We start from the raw sequence: 20,092 nt of genomic DNA, 5'->3' as shown, positions 1-20,092 counted from the left end.
TGGTGCTTTATGGGAGCTGAAATGCTCTCCAGTCAGAAACTGATAACAAAGAAGTTAAAGAAATCTCCAGAGGTCACAGTCAGCTGATTTGGACAAACTGAGATTTTGGCAGTGGATAAATTCAGCTCTATAATATGAGCCACCTGTGCGCCGCTCTGTGTAGGGAAAACACGACGTGACAGATGAAGAGGTGGGCCGCTGACAAAACGCATGGAAAACCGTTCATTGGAGGTATCGGCAGAAACCGGAGAGCTCGATGGTTAGTTTAAGCCTCCTTCCTGTTTGACTTCCACATTATAGGAGCTGCGAGTGCGCACAGACTTGATTCGATTAAATATCAAGCGGATATATTTCCACCGGTCCGACGAGTCTGTGCGTAAATCGCCCTCCGCGGTGCGCATACTTTACACTGGCGTTAAAACTCTGTTTTTACGGTACACGGAAGGTTTGTGTGGCTGTAAAAGGCCTCGCAGGGAGCGACTGTGGCACAAAGCCTTCACTCTCCAAGAACAAATGGATTTTATACTGCAGTTAATTTGATAGTTTTATTGACCCTAAAGGCTCTGGCTCATATTTTACTTTAATTCAAATCCAGCGACCTTTTAAGAAATCTGGAAAATATTTTTATGAGGAAAGACTGTTATTGTTATTATCATTATTATTATTATTAAACTTTAACTTTAAGATGTAAACTAACTATAGATATATGTCAAAAATATCATTGCAAATATTCCAAGAAGAACGAGACAATTTTTTTCTTTTTTATTAAATTATTTTTTGTTAAATTATGAGTCATTTCATCATCTCAGTAAAAATAGTGAACGTAATTTTCTTCCACGTAAAGAAACTGTACTTTTTTTTCCTTCTAGGGACCACCGATGCTAAAAAGGGAAAAGAAAATAAGAGCAGAGTAAGTCGGTCATCCCTGGCCTCTGACAGTAAATACGAGTCTTGTTTAAGTCTTCTATGATACACGAAACCATGACTGGTCCCTCCCGCTTGCTGAACACCAAGGCGCACACTAGCTCCCCCTCCGCACCTCAAAACCCCTCCCCTTCCACTCTTAAACCTATTTAGCATCTGACGCCGGGATACCGTTTCCAAAAATATTGTAAGGAAAAAACTTCCTGCACGAGGAGAATCGTGCCAACCGCCACTTTGACCATAGTTCCTTCCAAAGTAAGACGCGCAGAGACCCATCTCGAAATTATTCCCCTCAGCTTCAAGGATATCTATACAATTTTTGTAACCACGGCTTCAAAGGTGGACAGCGTGTTTTCCTCTCTATCTCTGCATTTCTTCAAGAAAGAAATGGAAGAGGGCTCCAGTTCTCCGGTTTCCCCTGTGGATAGTCTGGTGACCAGCGAGGAGGAGCTGGACAGACAGCAGAAAAGCTTCGCGAGAAAGAGGAGGCACAGCAAAAAGTCCAGCGACGACAGCAGCGGCAGTAGCCCGGGTCCGGTGAAACGGGGGAAGAAGCCGAGTCCGAGCAGCACTCAGTCGTTCGAGGAGCTGCAGAACCAGCGGGTCCTGGCCAACGTCCGGGAGAGGCAACGGACTCAGTCTCTGAACGAGGCCTTTGCGTCTTTGCGCAAAATTATCCCCACACTGCCGTCGGACAAACTCAGCAAGATACAGACGCTGAAGCTGGCCTCCAGATACATCGACTTTCTCTGTCAGGTGCTGCAGAGCGACGAGATGGACAGCAAGATGTCCAGTTGCAGTTACGTAGCGCACGAAAGACTCAGTTATGCGTTCTCTGTGTGGAGGATGGAGGGCGCTTGGTCTATGTCAGCATCTCACTAGCACCCACAGACCGTCACTTCCAATGCCAAAGCGGTGGGTAGCACGAAGCCCGGAAAGAAAAAAGTCGATGATGTCAGTGTTTACAGCAGGAAAAAGAAGTAATAACGATGAAGGGCTCGTTTGTAAAGGCGCCGCTGTAGGCAGATATAACGCCTTATGGTAAAACGGTTATGAAGCGCATTATGGGAGTCATCCCCCAAATTCTGTTTATTTTCACTTTGAACTTTACTTAAAAAAAAGAGTCGTTATCAGGTGACGACTTGACCACGTGTCTGGAGGGAAACTGTAGCCAGATGTGTAGGTGACAGGCATCCAGTGCGTCAAACGTGTCCCCATCCCTTTTTTTAAATGTTCAAACTTTAAGCACGAGGCCGCAGCATCTTTTAAACCCTGCCTGTCCGCGCGCAAACTCTCGGGGACAGAATAATCCATGATATCAATTTGATGTTCCGAGACTTGAGTGAAGCAGAGGGATGTGAAAAATGGGCTCGTGTTTATTTGAAGGATTAGGCGGAGGAATGAATACAAATAATAGTTGCGGAACTTGTTTACATGCAGGCATTAAGTAGGTGCCACATCTGCTGCTCTCTTCTATTTATTGCCGAAAAAGTAAGTTGTTTTTTTTTTTAGTTTTTTTTAACTTTTGTAGTCCCTCTTATAAGGACCCTAGTTTTTCTTTTTTTTAAAGGGCCAAGACGCAGCTGTAGTGCCACTACGGGTAATTTATATCCACAACAGAGCGCCTTCCTGTGTGGAGACCGCAGGAATGGGCAGCTCCTGCGGCTGGACGGGGAAGTTCAGGCCAGTGCAAGACAACAAAAACAGAGCCCGCATTAACACGCAGGCTCGTTACTTTCTTCGGGCTTGCTTTGCTCCCTGATCTGGTGGACTGGTTACTCTACAGCTGACCTGCAGCTGGGACAGATGGCACTGTTTTGGAGGTTTTACTTTTAATTTGAGCTTTTTATTTTTATTTTAGCAAAGGGGTATTAAAGAGGGAGTAACAGTGACTCTATTAGTGATGTCAGTAATCAGGAATGCGTCTTGTTTTAGTCGCTGTAACCTTCCTTTAAATATCCGACAGGGCTCAGGGCCCGATGTGAAGATCGAAGCCTGTCCGGTCCTGACTGCTCCTCGGAGCTCCTCTGAATCTGATATCAGGCTCTTCACCGTGATTTGCTTTAAATTTGAAGGCGCATCCGCGACATGCTGGCTAGATTCAAAATATTCCGACGCGTGGCTTGATAGCGTTAAAAAGGCAGAGTTAAACCGGCGCTGGGGTTTCTCACGGGCTTCAGGTTTATCCAAAATATAGTTGGAATGAAAAGTAACAACAAACATTTTTTAATTTAGCAGCAAAATGAATAATTCACACCGGGCTGTGGACACACTGCGGGGCCTTTCAAAACAAACTGCGACCTTGGTGAGCCGCGTGATTTATTTCAATAATAACTCGGGGCTTAACTTTGCTCCGAGGAATTGGATTTTATTGTTTCAGGCTTGTCCACTAACGCCGAATTTACTCAGGTGCTTTAAAACCGAAGCCCAGAATAAAAACAGCTGTGGAAGTACATTCGCATTCAAAACCACGCTGCTTCCCTGCCTCCATGTGGTTTTACTCAGCTCCGTGGCTAATAATTGATTCATTCATTAGTTCGCACGTGCTAATTGAGCCCTTACATGCGTAAAATACGCCAGATGTCCTCCCCCCGAAAAGCCAGAGCCGATAGATAGCCTGTCACTGTCCACACACGTGATCCCTCCTGATCAATAACATCTCCCCCACATTTCTTTCTCCCTGTTTCTTTTGCAGACTGTTAACTTCTACAAAGTATGAAGACCACAGGGATTATTGAAGAACCCATGGACCTCAAAGGCATGGCGCAGAGACGTAATGCGAGCCACAACTACAAACTCTCTGGGAGTGAGTGTGGATGTCGACCCATCGCACTGCTTCTGATCGTCCGGAGCAGTTTGTGGAAGAGAGAGCGGGGGAAGCAGGAAAAGAGCCAGAGCCCTGTGATGTGTGTAGGCCTAAAAGATGTTACAGCGAATAGCTCGGATTCACGGCCTGTATTCCACCAAAGCCATCCTTTAATCGTTTTTAGAAGTAAATATATTTTTGTGTTTTGTTTTGTTTTTTAAAGACTAAACCAAATTATAAATATATATAAATAAATGCATTTTGTAAATACTTGTGTAAGTACGCCTATAGCCTGTAAAGGGACCAATGCAATTTAGATTTTTTTTTCGCTGCATGGATTTAGTTCATCGACTTTCTTTAGCAAGTCTCCATCCAAACTCCGTCCAGTGTACATTTTCTTTGGTTTGTTTTGCTTATTTATTAAAACACGTATTTTTTGAAAGAAATACGTTCCGGGTTTTTTTTTTTATTCGAGTTATATATTTTAGGCTAGAACATGTAGTTCTGCTGATTAAATTCAAATAAAAAATACATCAAAGAAATAAATATAAAATTAAAAAAAAAATTTAGCCAATTTTTTAGATGGGCGTAAAAGAATACGGCTCCCATGTAAACTTTCCCTCTTTCTCCGCTGGGTGTGAGAACGTGCCCCTCCTCTTGTTATGGAAAGAAAACACCGAGAAAAAAAACAGACCATAAAATAATACAGCTTCATTAACAGTGCAGGAAACTCGAGCCAGTTTCAAACTGGGTCATATAAAATGTTTGTACGCTTAAATAACGAGTAATCATTTCAAATGGCGATGCCTTTGTGCTTCCTAACGAGCAGGGAGCCCCCAAAAAACCGCAGATAAGGACAATAACTCTGCCTGTAGTATGAAAAAAAAAAAAAAAACCAAAGACCCCTCCTAAATGACTGAAGAAATTCCTTTGAATCTCCGCTCAGTCAATACATCCAAACTGTTTACATGTCGTTTTCCCAGACGTGGTTAGATGCAATCTAAACACTAAAAGGACCTCATTGTTAACGTGGGGCTGTTAGTGTAAATGGATGGCTGACTCTTTGTGGCTATTTCAGCTGTGTACAGTGCACTGTGGGTCTGCTGCTGGAATAACTGGGTAGCCTAATTTTATCAACCAGTAAAACAAACGCCTGCCCCCTGGTTTAAATACAGCACTTTCAAATTACTTTTTCCCGCACTGAACCGCCGGCTTCTCCGATGAAAAGCTGTATAAAGAATCAGCGATCTTCACTGAGCTGGTCTTATAAAATACTTGTGTTACTAAATATTTAACCCTCTACATGAGTGATGCTGAGTCTGATTTTTTCTTAATGGTCTTTGAACGCGGCCTCAATTAGGAGCCACCTGCAGCCACCGTGGCTTTATCCTCCTGTAGGTTTGTGAATATGGTAATGCGGCACTCTGCCGTCAAACACTTTTACTGTTTTACAGTGTGAGGAGTCTGTGCAGCAGGGAGCCTCTTTTATTTTGAAAATCAAGAGCTTTCCATCACTTAGAAACCGAGAGTGACCTATATTTATTTCAACCTTTTAAAATAGATTGGTTTATATGATAAAGACGGTGTGACCAGTCCCAGTCTTACTGCTCGAGGAATGGCACGACCCTCCCTGCATGAAGGGTAAGGATCAGGCCATTGTAAATGTGGTGAATTTACACATGCTATACCTGAGCCGCATGGCAGCCAAAACACACTCACTGGAGTTTCTGTATAATAACAAGCGCATATTCCTGTGAGCTCTAACTAATTAATCTCTAAGAGTTTAAGCAATAATAGCCAGAATCCTTTTCTAAATCTTTCACAATGTTTCAAAAAAAATATGAACAGACGCCACAGTGTGCAGTCACTTTTGGCATGGTGGTCTTGGACGTTGTTGTGCAGCCCTTCCTACCAAGGCCGGCTTATCCATAGGAGCCCGTTTGATACCTGCTCATTATCCCAGGCCTTCACAGCTGAGCAGCACAGAATCACCCGGGGCCACCGCTCCAGTGGTGCGAGAGATCCAGATGTTTCCCGTAAAATCAGACGGAAAAAGCTACAAAACTTTAATTTGCACTAAAAAACGGAATAAAGTAAAGGTTTACACTCTGTGTGCCTCAAACGGTATTGTGTGTTCGTCTGGTTAAGTAAAAAAAAAAAAATCAAAGGTTAACCTTTTACCACTTTGAAGGGTGATGTTGGCTCAACTCTCTCTCTCTCTCTCTGTGTGTGTGTGTGTGTGTGTGTGTGTGTGTGTGTATTTGTTTGTATGTGTTTGCTGGCAAGGCTGGAAGTCAGCTGTGTAGGCTGCCACTGAGGGAATACACAAAGCATTAGTCAGGCTTCAAATATGCCTCAAAGTTTTGAGCCATATCTGATTTTTCTCTTTGGTTCCCCTGTTGTGAAGGTTTATTTTATCAAGTTAAGACTGATGAAACGGGTGATTAAAAAGGTATTCTTGCTAAGAAATTAAACTACTTTGAGCAAGACAGCTCTTTATTATTCAGTATTTTATGCATACACTGGCCTCACTAGAGGAGAAAAATGCTTCATGCAAACACAACAAAAGCTGCAAACAAGCCACATAAAGATCCTCCATCTGTCATAAAACAAATAAAAATGAAACTGCAGGCGTTTCTTTCTGTGTTTATATGAACCGGTGCTGACATTATGGACATCTTCACTAACAAAGCAATAAACTGCTGTGTATAAGGTAAATGAGCAGAAGTTCAAATGCGAGGAGAGAGTGTGTGATAGTTTGAGAGTTCAGAGAAACCTGGCAGAGACTGAGCTGTCGAGGCTGCCCTGAAAAAAACAGAAGATTCTGGCATTTTTCTTAAGCTCGTCTCCACCTTTCCTTCATTCCATCATTTATTCAGGCGCCCTGAGATCCTACACAGAAGCATGTGCCTGCATTACTGTCATATCTCAGGCTCATATTCTTAAATATGAGGATTTTATTTCTTCAAAGAAGGTGGAAACTCAATATTTTAGATTTTTCTTAAGCAGCTTTATGCCTCTTACAGTCACCACACGTCGTCACTCACAGTCAGCTCCTTCCTCTTCATCATGCATCTGCTGATTGCTGATTATGCTGATTACACTAACAGAAAGCGTTTGGTGTATGGGATAGTTTGTAATGACTGATCGTTGAATTCCACCAGCAAACCCTTTTTTTCCCTCAGTCTGCTTCGATCCTGACCTACAGCCTCAAACTTAACAGACTTTACACGACACTGCTGAGGTTCATCCTCCATTAATCCTACATTAAAGGGCGTGGCACTCTAAAGCACTCCTAAGTATCCTCATAACCCCGATTTTGTGTGTCTGTCATCGGCCCTATAAAAAGAAAAGTTCACTGCATGCACATAGTTCAGGTCTCATACCTACTCTCTGGCATCTCCGTGCTTATCAAAGGGTTTCCTGCATTTTACAGCTCTGAGTCGTAGTGTGCACATCATCCTCTCATCCCCACACTGCTGCCGTTCACTGCGTGTCTCTTTGGGGTATTTTATTTCCCCATTTTGTGTGACAAACACATCTGCAGTGCAGTTCTGAAAACACCTTTCACTTCTGATTTGTGATGTACTAAAAAAACCCGATCTGATGCTGCTGCCACGTGAAAAAAAGACAACGTCTGATCTGTCATGTTGTTTTCGTATCTCTCTGTATGAGATTACTGTTGTTATAAAAACAGTGAAGGCAATCACACTCAGTTCTGGAAAGCAGAGAGACCAAATTCCAAATTAATGTGGAGGCAGATGCTTTTGTTGAAATCCTCTCTGGGGTATGAAGTGTTATTTAGGAGTCTTTTATGACAGACTGTCAAAACAAAAGCTTTTTTTTGGAGCATCAATTGATATCAGGTCTGGATTGCATTAAGAAATAAATGTGATCAATTAAGCAATAGATAAAGTATAATTGCAGAGCACAAATATGCATGCAGCTGTGGCCTGGAGCTGCATTATGTGTGTTTATTATACATAACCTCTGGTGTTCTCTAAAGTCCATCTGACCTCAGCTTATATGCATGCACACATATATATAAACTGCATCCATTTCTGACTAACACAGCCAACATCTTTTATTGTGCATTTAAATATGTATTATCCCTTCATAAGATTGAAAAAAAATTGTGTGAATCGTCACACCAAGTTAGAAAATATCCAACTTTAGCGTCAGTGATGTCAGCCAAACAATAATTGCAGCCTTGCTATCAGGTTCAGGCGAAGGACGGTGGAAGAACGAAACATTTCTTTAAGGTTTCACTGTTTTTTTTTACTCACAAACAAATACACACAAAAAAACACATTAGCTATAATAACAGTTGATCAATATTTCTAACTCACCCCATAGTGAGTTCGGCCAGACACCAACAAATCAGTGCTTTTGCTGGTAAACCACAGTTTACAAATATGAATATGTATAATTTCCCTTCACCGTGGCTGAGAGCCAGTAACGAGGCTGATAGCTGCTCACAGACAACGCAGTAAAATTTGATTTGTCTGCAGGCCGGGGAGGAGACGAGGGTCTGTGTTTGTAGGGTGATGTGCCCCCACCTTCCTTTGCGCATCATTAGCACTAGTGATGACTGCAGGGTCAGCAGGAGTCACCAGGTCACGCCACTTCAGGAGCCAACCTTCTCGTTTATTTTTCACTACATTCAAGAGAAATGAGAACTAAACAGCTAATATATTCATATATAATTTAAGGCAAAAATAAAATATTTACTCACTGCTTCGAAAACCCAAAAGGAATTTGTTGGTATTTTTTTCCACTCTGCACAGGCACCACTATAAACGCTGAGGTCCATCTGTAGGACACAGCGGTTAAATCCACATCACAGTTCAAGCCGTCTGAAGACCTGGAGACGCCGCTGGTGGCACGGCTTCAAACAAGCAACATTCGGATTCATGATTACGATTACTGTGGAATTAAAAACAATAGACAATAATGTTATTAGTAGCATATCTAGAGAACATTTGTAAATAATAATAACAGCATCAATTTTCTCAGTCACTTCAATGTCACTGCAAGGCGCTTAACTATATTTTGTAAGATAAAGACCCCGCAATTATACAGAGAAGACAAACACAATTTAAAAAAAAACCCTATGTGCAAGCATCTAGCAACAGTGGGAAGGAAAAACTTCCTTTTAACAGGAAGAAACCTCCGGCAGAACCAAGCTCAGGGAGGGGCGGGGCCATCTGCTGGTTGGGAGGGAGGGAGACGGGAAAAGACGGGCTGTGGAAGAGCGCCAGAGATTAATAATAACTAATTATGCAGAAAGGTGTATAAACACGCAAGCTACGTTGTAGCCACAGCCACCCTGGGGCGCACTGACAGAGGCGAGGCTGCGGGGCTCGAACCGGCAACCTTCCGATTACAAGGCAAACTCCCAACTCTTGAGCCACGATCAAAGGATTTTAAATTGTCCTTCGCCTCCTCCAGAACCACAGTGTGCTCAGCCACACCTCAACGACATCTCAGGAACAGCTGAATAACAAACCACAGTGCCCGAAGCATTGATCTGGCCCTCAAAATCCCCAAATACCAAACTAATCAAGCATCTGTGGGATGTGGAAGAACAGCCTGATCCACGGAGTCTCCATCAGACAATCCACAGGACCCAAAGGATCCGCTGCTAATGTCCTTGTTATAGACGACCGCAGGACGTCCACAGCGGTCCCGTGGAAATTCCCAGATGGGTTTATGGTTGTTCTGTTGGCAAGAGGCAGACCTACACAACATTAAGCATGTGGTTTTAATGTGGCTGATCAGTGGATGTACAGTATGTGCTGCTGTCCGTCACTGAACTTCGTACTTGGTCCTGAAACCCAAGCTGAGAGTGACCTACTGTTGTTCTGTTTGCAGAGCCTTCCAGCCATGTGTGTGTCTTTCCATTTTTGATGTCAGCGCACACCGAACAGTAGACTAAACACACACAGTAGCAAGATAAGCAAATGCTGCACAGCTTTTCAAATACACTATGGATCAGAAGTGTCAGCCGGACTGACGGAACATCCGATGGAAAGAACAGCAAACGGCCACAGGCTCCTCACGTTCATTTCCATTGTTTCCAAAGTCATGCTTGGAATAGAACAAGTCGAGAGAAACTGCTGGATTTGTTCTAATTTTGTGTCTAACATTTCGTCGACCTTTCCTTCTCCAAGACTTCACAGACATTACTCGACTGGGCCGCCTCTGTGATCCCAACGTACATGTTTGTTAGGACCTGTTAAATATAGCTGATGTTTGTGTGCTGAAGATCCAAATTTAATTCTAATGACTCTCTTCTATAATTAGTTTTATATGTCATCCAAGCAACTGGCCAAAGCCTCATCGCCCATTTGGAGTCACTCGAACCTGCAATTAAAAAGTGCGGCGATGAGCACAGCTGGGAGGATGAGGCCTTTTTTTACGCATACGGGCGGCTGGGTAATGACAGAGCTGACTGATAACGGCTGACGCTGGAGGAAGATGAGCAAGGCAAGAAAGCTGTGGCAGACCAGAATGTCACAGCAGGGAAATGAGAGGGAAACAAAATAAGGGGTGGGGGGTTCTGACTTTTCAGTTCTTTGTTGTGGAAGAAGAAACCATCTTGTGGGTTGAGCTTCAGGAGGGGGGAAAGTTCAACTAGCAGGGCTTCACCCGTTCTCTGACCTGACCTGACTTAGAGGCCACGGGGGTTGTGTGTCACTGCATAGCGGGAATACGGTGAACTTAAGGTGAGACGGGCAGTCTGTGTGTGTCACAGGCACGCCATTAGAGCATCTCAAGGCACAGAGGAACCATAAAAGAGCACATTCCCAGCTTTACTGTCGTTGTTTTTAGTAGTAGCGCTTTCAGAGCTCTTTTCAGCATCTCTAAGATGGTAAATATTGTCCCTCACGCCTCAGCTGAATGTCATTTTCTCAAGAAACCAGATGTTGTCTTCTCATTTGTCTTTTACACTGCATGGTGCTTCAAACCTGACAAGTCTACAAATCCTGCCGCAGTGGTGTTATTTACACTGTTACTCACTGAATTCAGACTCTGACCGAAAGCACAGCGATGTATATTTATTTGAGGGGAGGAAAGTCGGGATTGGCTTTGTTTGTTTTTGGACTGTTGTCTTAGCGTTAGTTCCACCACCATCAGGGATTCAACGCTGGTTAAGACCTTTGACCTCTCCAAATGGGTGTTTAATCCTGGTCAAAGCTACTGTGGGGCCCTTGTTGTCGTTCTTGCCAATGATGCCCACCTCTGGACGTAAAGGCACACTACCCCAATTTTACACTGAAGGCTGTTTGCAGGAACTGGGGAGCGCAACTTTGAATGTTAACATTTATAAAAACTTGTGTGCCTGCAGAGGGAGCTGTGTGCAGTGTGATAGCTTCTTTAGCTTCAGATTAGCTTTAATTTAGTGTGCCATCTTTCACTCTCATTATTTTAATTTGTATTATTTACTGTTGTCATTTATATTTTTATTAATTTAAATTTTTTTGGTCTTAAATCATTTGCTTGTTTTTGATGACTTTGTTAGTGCAGCACTTTGGTCGTCGTCTGTAATGTTTAAATGTGCAATATAAATAAATTGACTCTGTTTTTTTGGCTGTTGGTTGGATTAAAGATTACAAGCTTGAAAGAAAAATCAAATCTGGGGATTTTCGGACCTTTAGCTTCTGTTAGAGCAGAATATCTGACCAAACAGTCTGCGGTCAATATACATCGCAGGAGATTTGGCCAAAAGCATATTAGTTTAACTGGCGAATCTACTGGGATACGCTCCAGGACTGGATAACCAGTTAAGAAAATGAATGCATGGATGGACCATCATCATAAATATTAGCATGAGGTCCAGTTGACTATGACTGGAATTACTGGAGGCGAAGCTTGGCAGATTCAACCATCAGCTACACCCTGCTGTGTTGGCACACCTCTCAGTCAAACCATCCACCCTCCTGATTTTGACCTTGAACAGATCCAGATGGATGAGTTTTTTGCACTAGCCTTGGACTTGTGAGCTTTTTAATGCTGTAAAGTTTGATATTTACATTTTAACTATGGTATTGACTCACTTGGAAGTTGCCAGTTGGAAACTGCATGTCTGCAAGGCCAGATCAACCTCATCAGAATATCCTCAGAAACACAAGCCTTTCTCAGGCTCCATCTTTTTTGGAAATTTTACCAAGCGTGGCATTCATATGCAACCATATGATATGTTTATGCAGGATTAAACTCTGTCTAGTCTCCAACCATTACCCACCACAACAAACTGCTGCAAAGTAGCGATGGAAGCAGATACGGATATGCTGTTGCACTCGAACTTTTAAGTGCAATCCCTTTAAATCTCTGTAGTATTTCTTTTATCGCGTATGAGGACACATCCTGAACGTCTGCCTTCATGCTTTTTCTTCGAAATTACAGCAAACAGTAAAAGCATAAAAACACACATTGAGGTTTTTTTTTCCAAAACAATACTTTATAATGTACATGTCAAAGACAACATGTTAGAGCAAAGGTTCCCGAGAAAAATGTACTATTTTTGTAACAATGGTGGAACAAGTCAAAAACATAACTGATAAAAAAAAAAAGAATATGCATTTTATACATATGTAAACCTAGAACTGTTTGTTTCTGAACCACAGTGGTCAAAGAGATAACTGGCTTATTTACTGGAATGGACAACTGTAACAATGACCTGGCGTCTGGATGGAGCCCTTTGATGAGTTCAGACGTGACAGAAAACACAAATATCTTCTGAAAATCCTCCAAAGTCACATCTCGCCTGGTTTGGGAAAAAAAAAAAAAAAAGACAGTCCATTCTGGTCTTATAGTTTACAAAGCATCCCACCAAACAATTCATTTTCTACATAAATACAATAAAATCTATTGTCTGTGCTTGATACTATTTCTTTTTGTGACTTATTCAACTTAAGTCTGCCAGGTTTGATGATTCATTCGCTACAGGTGAAAGCACAACATGGAAAGCACCCAAATTCCTCCATATTAGAAACAGAAAGAGAAGCAAAGAGATAAAAATAGTTTGGATACAGTGAAAGTCCTTCAGTGCTTCTGGGGGCCTCTGGATGTCTGGAGTTTTGATCTCCTCCATACCCGCTTCACACCCTGGAGGACGGGGCTGTGGCCCCCCCACACTCCCTAGCAGATCATTACATGGAGAAACCTTTGGAATGCAAGCATGCTGATCCACACAGGTATGCACACATGGGTATTCACAGACGCGGACTAAAGCTTTCTTGGCTGCTGCCTCAAAGCACACTGTGCGCTGTCTATCTTGCGTGCTGCACAATATCGTTTATTACTTAGTAAATACTGATATCTATGACTAGCTAGTTTATTGTGATGGTGCTTTGCTTTCTCTATTATTATGTTGCTCTTTGTTGTTTGCTGTCTCCTCTGTTTGTTTGTTTGTTTGTTTGTTTGTTTGTTTTTTCTCCATACAGGTGACCCAGGAGTTTTTTTTTTTTTTTTTGTCTCTCTTCCCCCCCCTTCTCACCGTCTCTTCTCCCCTTGGGTTTTCTTTCTTTCTCTCCCCCTCTCTCTCTCATTCATTCCCCCTGTCCTATTTATTAAAAAAAAAAAAAAAAAAAAAAAAAAAAAAAAAATGACAAAGGATGAACTGAAGCTCTGCCATCACGTAATGTCGCATACTGCTGTTTCTGATGTCATTTAAAAAAAAAAAAAAAAAAAAAAAAAAAAAAAAAAAAAAGTCCTTCAGTGCTTGATCCCTTGTGCTGGTGTGTGGCAGGGGACAGACAGACAGGTAATGCATGCAGACAGACGGATCATGCAGGGAGAAAAGAGGAGGAGCTGCGTGGGGTCAGACCGGGGCATCTACAGAAACAAGACAGCTCTCAGACCTGCGAGGGTTAAAAAAAAAAAAAAAAGATTTACCTTATAATAAATGGAAATTACACCAAAATGGAATGCTGCTTTTTTCTTTTTGGTTACTGGACATTGTTTTAAGACTAACAGTGAAGACAGATGGCCAGAGTAGCCAGACAGTGCTAGTTTTGGCAGCGTTTGAGAAACGAAAGCATTAAACAGAAGAAAAGCCATGACTGGCACTGTTGTGCAAAGGTTCTGGGAATGTTCTGGGCTGGGTTACTGAAAGGCATCTCTTCAAGTGTGTTAAAATGAGCCGAGATGTCAGCATATCCCAGCTGAGGTCATATTCAGGATAGCCCGATTATATGCATTTTCATATCCCGACTATGAAAGTACGCAAGTATCACACACACAAAGAAGCTGGCCAACATCTACAAAGGAGAAGAAAACAATGTGTGTCTCACAAAAAGGGAATGTACAGAAAAAGCTAAAAAATGATAATAAAAGATGCCCTGCTGCAACCAGACCAGAGGTTTTGTTTTGGCAGAATTTACTTTATGCACGATTTAATGCAAACTGTATTGGTATAGACATTATCTTTAGAAATTTACTAAAAAAAGGTGATGGTGGAAACAATCTACCATATCCATATCTCAACTACAAAAGTTACGGAAAGGATTTGAGACTTAAAGACATTAGTGGTGCATTAGTAAGGAGAGGGAAGATCTCTGCTAGATACATTCAGTTAAAATAAGCAAATTTATTTCTTGTACGTCTGATTGAAATTCCCCCCCAAAAAAGAAAATCAAACGTGTTTTTTCCTGTTTTTTTTTAAGGCATCGATACCTCGGTCCTGCTTGGCTGTTACTGTGATCAAACTGCGATTTTTAGATACAGAAACATAACTTGCATACCAAAGCTGATGAGACTTCAGCTGTGAACTTGAAAAATGTTAATTTAAATTAAAAACTAAGCATACTTGGCCTGATAAGGAAATAAACGTTGATCATACAAAACCATTTGCAAGGCCCGTCGTGGTGATTTAACACAGGGGGGAAAAGCAATGGCTGTGTTCCAATTCTAATCCGCCCTCGCTATTCTTCCTATTCTTTCAAATACGTCAGATGATAATCTTTAACAAAGAGGAACAAAAAAAAAAGACTCAAATTTCCTGAAATACTGAAACTTAACAGATGCCAGGCAAGATATGCGCGCAAGAACATCTGCACGAGAAAGAAAAGGTATGGAATCTGACAAATATGTGCATTAAAATGCAAGGCTGAGCAGAGGGCGACTGCACACCTACTGTAACAGTGTTATGGTACCAATGGGGTAACTAATGAAATAAACAAAACAGACAACAAAAAAGTCATTACTGCTGAGAGACAAAAAACAGCCAGAAAGATGCTGCTCAACACATGATCAACAGCAAAAGGTGCCTTCAGTAACACCCTAAAAAGGGCCAACTGTAACTAAGACCCACGGAAAGTATTGTTTTTCAATACCAACTTCAAAAACAAGATCGTAGCATTTTGTAATGTATAGATATATAATATACTCATTTCTTTTTATATATAAATCTACTATGAACAGACAGTAAATACACAATTGTCCATCATTATACAAAGTAGAAACATTTGAATCCCAACGCTCCCGCAAAAACCCTGAACCCAGAAAACGTACTCATGTAACGTCCACTAAAAACAGAGTCTGAACCCTCACCTGCTGTGAAGTATGTCAGCTTTACAACATAACAGAGAAACAGAGAGTGGACAACACGCACAAAACAACAGGAAAATTGTACAAAAATAAGTCACTAGAGCTCAAAAGCAGAAAAAAGCGAAAGAGAGGAAAACAAACCACAAAAATAGTGAATGTGTGTGGCAGGAATACTCAGGAGATCAGTGTCCTATGTACAGTAAATAACAGTAAATACCACAGCGCTCCGTTTCCTGTTCACTTAAAAACGACATTAAAGACACGATTAGTTTTTAGGTCAAATAAAGGCAGCAGAAGGTAGTTGCCCAGAGGGCCAAACACAAGCTGGAAGGAAGTTAGCATGTTGATCAGAGGGGCCACTATAGTCCTAAACTGGGACTGTTTAATTATTAAATTAAACTACTACGACCTAGCTGCTGGCTGTGTGTGTGGTGCAGAGCGACTGGGAGCTATATCATGGGCTTGACTTCAAAAAAGTCAGAGCAGGAAAATTTTACATCTTGTCTTCCAAAATATTATAACATATAAAAATGCTGATTCAAAAAGATTTGATGCTCAGATTAGTAACGAGACCCGGCCTAACGAAACGATTCAGAATCCAGGAGGACAGGCTGAGCTACATGTGCTATTTAAAGCTCAAATATGTGCATTTGAGCCAAGGGCTGTCAAAAAGAGGACTGCATTTTATAATGCAGAACACCTAAAAATGTTTGCATACTATTAAAAAAATATAGAGAGAACAGTTTGTGCTTTATTGAAAACGAAGAGGCAGAAACATTCACACCTGCCTCGTATCACCTGACATTTGCAAAGCAGATGTTCTTGATCGAAAGGATCGAAAGATGTTAGGCCAGCTGTGAAAGCTCCAGAACACCCCTCTGGAAAATCCCAGGTGGTATGGTCCTTGTCTTAAAGAGAGGGCTGGTTCAACAAATGAGCCCATGTGAGATTAGTTTATTTCCATTCGGCAAATGTCTGAAAAAGTGAGACAAATTCTAATGTAAATACCGACACTGCTCAGTCGTTGTTATATGTGTGGGGCGGTAAGTGGTTATACTCTACAGAGACAATAATCTGTCATGCTTTGGCTTCATTTTTATGTAACTACTACATACGATATAAACAGGATTCTATCTTTCATAAGTCCAAGTGCTCCAGTAAAGTGCATGCTACGTATATCTTTCTCTGACAAAGAAGAACTGGTGCCTATGTGATTAAACGATACAATTCCAACTCTTAATTTCCTTTTTAAAGGAGCCACCTCCAACTTGTGGCTGGGAACTACCTTCCAAGCTGACACTGAAAATGAGGGGAAAAGGTGGGGGCAGAGACAGTAGGCTGGTTGCAGGGAATTATAGGTAAACATGCCAAAGTCCTTCAGTCTATGTGCCAACAACATGCAGGCAGTGGATGTCTTGCCAGGATAGAAATGTGTGAGGGCTTGGGGAGAAGAGGCCTCAGTCCCAAAACTATTTTTAAGGCAAAACTCTTCCAGTGGAGTTCAAAAAAATTCCACCAAGTTTAGACGGGGTGGGGGGAAAGGCACAAATGTCTTTTACTCTAACAGGTTTGTGACCTTTCTCATCTGTAACCTTCAACAACATGGAAAACTGACGTTTTTTCCCTCTCGTTTAGATATCTGGAAAGAGCAAGAACCCATCTTTAGTCCAGAGTAACAATCACAATAGCTATGGTGGTCTTCACGAAAGCGAAGAGATGAAGATAAAGCAGGGACAGAGCAGAATTACACGAAGAGTAGATGACTGTAGGTCCTCTGCATGGTTCTCACTGGCAATCAAAAGTATGTCTGTCTAGTGTTTTAAAAGCACTGGCACTGGAGGTTGTCATTACGGGATAGCTGAAACAATCGTATATCCAAAAGTCTTTAAGTGCAATGCAATGCAACGCGTTTATGCTGATTGCTCAGTGCACCGCTGATCAGCAAAAGGGTCGCTCATCTTCAGTGGTCCATTTTTGTCACGATAAAATGCCACAGACGAGTCTGGGTGATCAAAAAGGTCGTGGATGTTTCTTTACATAGGAGCTTCCTCTTCCATCGGTTCCTCTTCAGCCCTGTGAAAAAAAGATAACACTATGAACAAAGGAGAAGTAACAGATGCTTAAAACTGTTTCAACTAATTAACAACAAATACAACATATAATGTTACAGCAGGAAAAGGCTGCATTGAAAGAGTCCTGTAAAAGAAAGTTTTCACAGGATTCAGTAGCGTGTTGAAGCAACAACTAGAAGTCATCATTTTCTGTTTGACTTTTTCCTTCTCTCACATCGTGAAGGAATTTTGGCTCACTCTTCTTTGCAGCTTTGCTTCAGTTTTTTTAGATTCGCAGTCATTCATTGATTCATTTATCTCTCACAGCAGCATTTCAATCACTTTGGACTTTGACTGGGCCACTGCAGCACTTTGATTCTTTTCTTTTTCAGCAATCCCATTGTGCTTGGGATCATTGTTGTGTCCTGGCCCAGTCGGGGCAACGGTTTTACTGTAGCCTCACATTTAATTCTAACTACAAGATTCCCAATGTCCTCTGACTGAAAAACAACTTGGTGTGAGGTGTTTGGGCTGATGTGCCGTGTTTGTTTTCATTAAACAAGGTGCTGTGCATTATGGGCAAACACCTTCTGTTGTTCAGAAGCAACTTTGTAAACCTAACTTTAGGCTTTTTCTTGGCAATCCCTCTAAACAAGCAAAGCTTCTTCAGGGGTAACTCTGGCTCTGGTGTTGCGATATCGTGATGACCTGCTTTACCTCCTGAGCCAAATGTACACTAATGTAAACCAGTGACTGTAAATGACGACAATCAACTTACCTCTTTCCAACGTGCTTGTTTGCAACAGACAATGAGGCCATGGCAGAAACAGTTTCAGCTTCCTCTGCTTCACGCTTGAGGGCCTCACTCAAAGAATAACCCAGCGAGGAGGCAGAACGTTGCAGTGAGCACCAGTATTTACCTAATAACGAAATGCAGATAGAGTGTGTGCAGAGATATAATATGTTCCGCTAACTGGGTTTGAATGTGAAGTTTAGCATTTAGAAGCTTTGCTTACCAACTACCTGACTTACCCTTAGGGAAGCTAGTTACACCTAATTGTTATTTCTAATGCCAGCAGGAAAAAAATGTAAAAGATCTACTCACTGTGAAATTCGATTACTTTCTCCATAGACCGTACCGCATTTGCATTTGGTCTCTGCTGCAGCACCTCATCGGGAATGGGGTCCAACTGAAAGGAACAGAAAACGATAGAAAAATTAAGCATGAAATGTTTTTGTCTATCAAAAGAAAAACATGCACATTTTTACAGTATCAGCGCTGAACCATCAGAAGAGTCATCTGTCAGACTACTTATGGCACCTTTGCTGAAATAAAACTGCTCTAACTTGGCGACGAAGCTATGTCTACTGGGAACATCGGTTAAGCGCTTTAAATGTATCACAGCGTTTCTTCTGGTGAGTTGCATATGGCGAGATAGGCCTTTCTATAAATGTGACTGACAGCTGTTCAGAAGCCTCCCTCCAAAACTTCACTTGAACTAATGCGAGTCCCTCCAGGTTTAAGGGATCGTTTTTGATCGTGGCCCACGGCCCACAGTTGAGTCAATCCAAGAGGTGGGGAGCAAGTTTGAGCTGCTGACACAATAGAAAATAGGCCTGCAGATGCACACCACCTCCCACTCATCAGCAGCTCTGCTACTCTTTGACACAATCGACAATGCGTGCTTTGTACAGCGTCCCACTCCGAGGACACATGCTAGTGCAACAGATGCATTAAAGCAGAAACTGCCAGTTCACCCAAGCGCTTGCACTGGCACACACGTGCACGCACGAAAAATGCAATCCTCAGAGAGCTCAGCTCCAACTGCAACACACAGAAAACAGGGCTATTCCCCAAAGTGCATTCCCAACCCGGAATGATTCAATTTCCCTTTTGGCCAACTGCACATACGACACTTTCTCATCCCATTTTGTCAAATAGGCTCATTCAGCTCCACATTCCACCACAGACAACATGCATCCCTTTTCTGCTCAGTCATAACCCCAACGGAATAAAGCACTGACTGAGAATCATGTAAAGAGAGACACGGAGAGAAAGAAAAACAGTTTGGCCTGAGATTTGTGAGCAGAATGCCAGAGAGAAGAGGAAAAAGTCATTGTCGGTTGGTCTCGCTTGGCCGAGGCTGGAAGTTTTCTTATAATTAAAACAAATAGTGTGTGGGAGGAGTTCAGAGGGAAGAGGGAAAAGGCAGTCTGGGGAGAGGGATACTTTAATCCTACTGTGGCACGACAGGCTACATCATGCAATGAAGAATGGACAGAGGTCGCACACACACACACACGCGCGCACACACACACACACGCGCGCGCACACAGTTTTAGCACAATATTTTCATTGGCCTATTTAATATTTGGCCAACACTTTCATCCAGAGTAACATACAGTAACAATGGACGGTCATTAAGCTTCCTAAAGCTTAATGACCGTCCATCAACTCCAACTATTTATCTATGTAATAAGTCAAAGCCGGCCTTACTTTTCCATACTGTTTAAATCCAAACAAAACCCTCAACGCCGTTCGGGACCTTGCTGATGGTTTTCAGTCACCTCTTTGTTTCCTTTCTGTTCACTTCTTATTTCATTTTAATTCACGGCTTGCTTCAATTTAGGGTTAAAATACACCTTTCCTCAACACTAACCTAAGATTCAGTGACAGATCTGCCTCGCTGCCGTTATAGGTACAGCAGTGAGGCCCAGCTACGAGAACGAGCTGCTGCACTCAATAATCGACAGCCAT

The 20,092-nt window shown here is 42.1% G+C and overlaps 2 protein-coding genes across 5 annotated transcripts in view; one reads left to right on the top strand and one right to left on the bottom strand.

Annotated features, from left to right (window-relative positions):
• Window positions 1-1,091: 1,091 nt before the first annotated feature.
• On the top strand, window positions 1,092-6,463 carry twist2. Of its 2 annotated transcripts, none has more exons than XM_085249704.1 (2): window positions 1,092-1,839; window positions 3,620-6,456. In XM_085249704.1, exon 1 carries the CDS (start codon window positions 1,312-1,314, stop codon window positions 1,804-1,806), a length of 495 nt encoding a protein of 164 aa, XP_085105830.1. In that variant the 5' UTR covers window positions 1,092-1,311; the 3' UTR covers window positions 1,807-1,839; window positions 3,620-6,456. The 2 variants fall into 2 exon arrangements, with proteins under 2 accessions (XP_085105830.1, XP_085105829.1); XM_085249703.1 differs by having other exon boundaries at window positions 1,170-1,723; window positions 3,620-6,463.
• Window positions 6,464-13,412: 6,949 nt separating this feature from the next.
• hdac4 (histone deacetylase 4) overlaps window positions 13,413-20,092 on the bottom strand; it is a 122,774-nt gene continuing 116,094 nt past the window's right edge. For all 3 annotated transcript variants that reach the window (XM_085248717.1, XM_085248719.1, XM_085248718.1), the window contains 3 exons: window positions 18,440-18,524; window positions 18,113-18,254; window positions 13,413-17,356 (listed from right to left, as the gene is read on the bottom strand). In XM_085248717.1, the coding sequence (XP_085104843.1) occupies window positions 17,317-17,356; window positions 18,113-18,254; window positions 18,440-18,524 (267 nt within the window). In that variant the 3' untranslated portion in view covers window positions 13,413-17,316. The remainder of the gene's footprint in view (window positions 17,357-18,112; window positions 18,255-18,439; window positions 18,525-20,092) is intronic.

The sequence above is a fragment of the Mchenga conophoros genome, linkage group LG16, assembly GCF_057382185.1.
Source record: "Mchenga conophoros isolate Kocher_MC1m ecotype Shallow Benthic linkage group LG16, M_conophoros_male_GT1.1, whole genome shotgun sequence".
Lineage (NCBI taxonomy): Eukaryota > Metazoa > Chordata > Actinopteri > Cichliformes > Cichlidae > Mchenga > Mchenga conophoros.
Note: the sequence above shows the minus strand (reverse complement) of the source record. Positions and strands in the feature narration are given on the sequence as shown.

Coding starts and splice junctions, on each gene's coding strand:
- twist2 (XM_085249704.1), top strand. CDS start 1,312: ATGGAAGAGGGCTCCAGTTCTCCGGTTTCCCCTGTGGATAGTCTGGTG.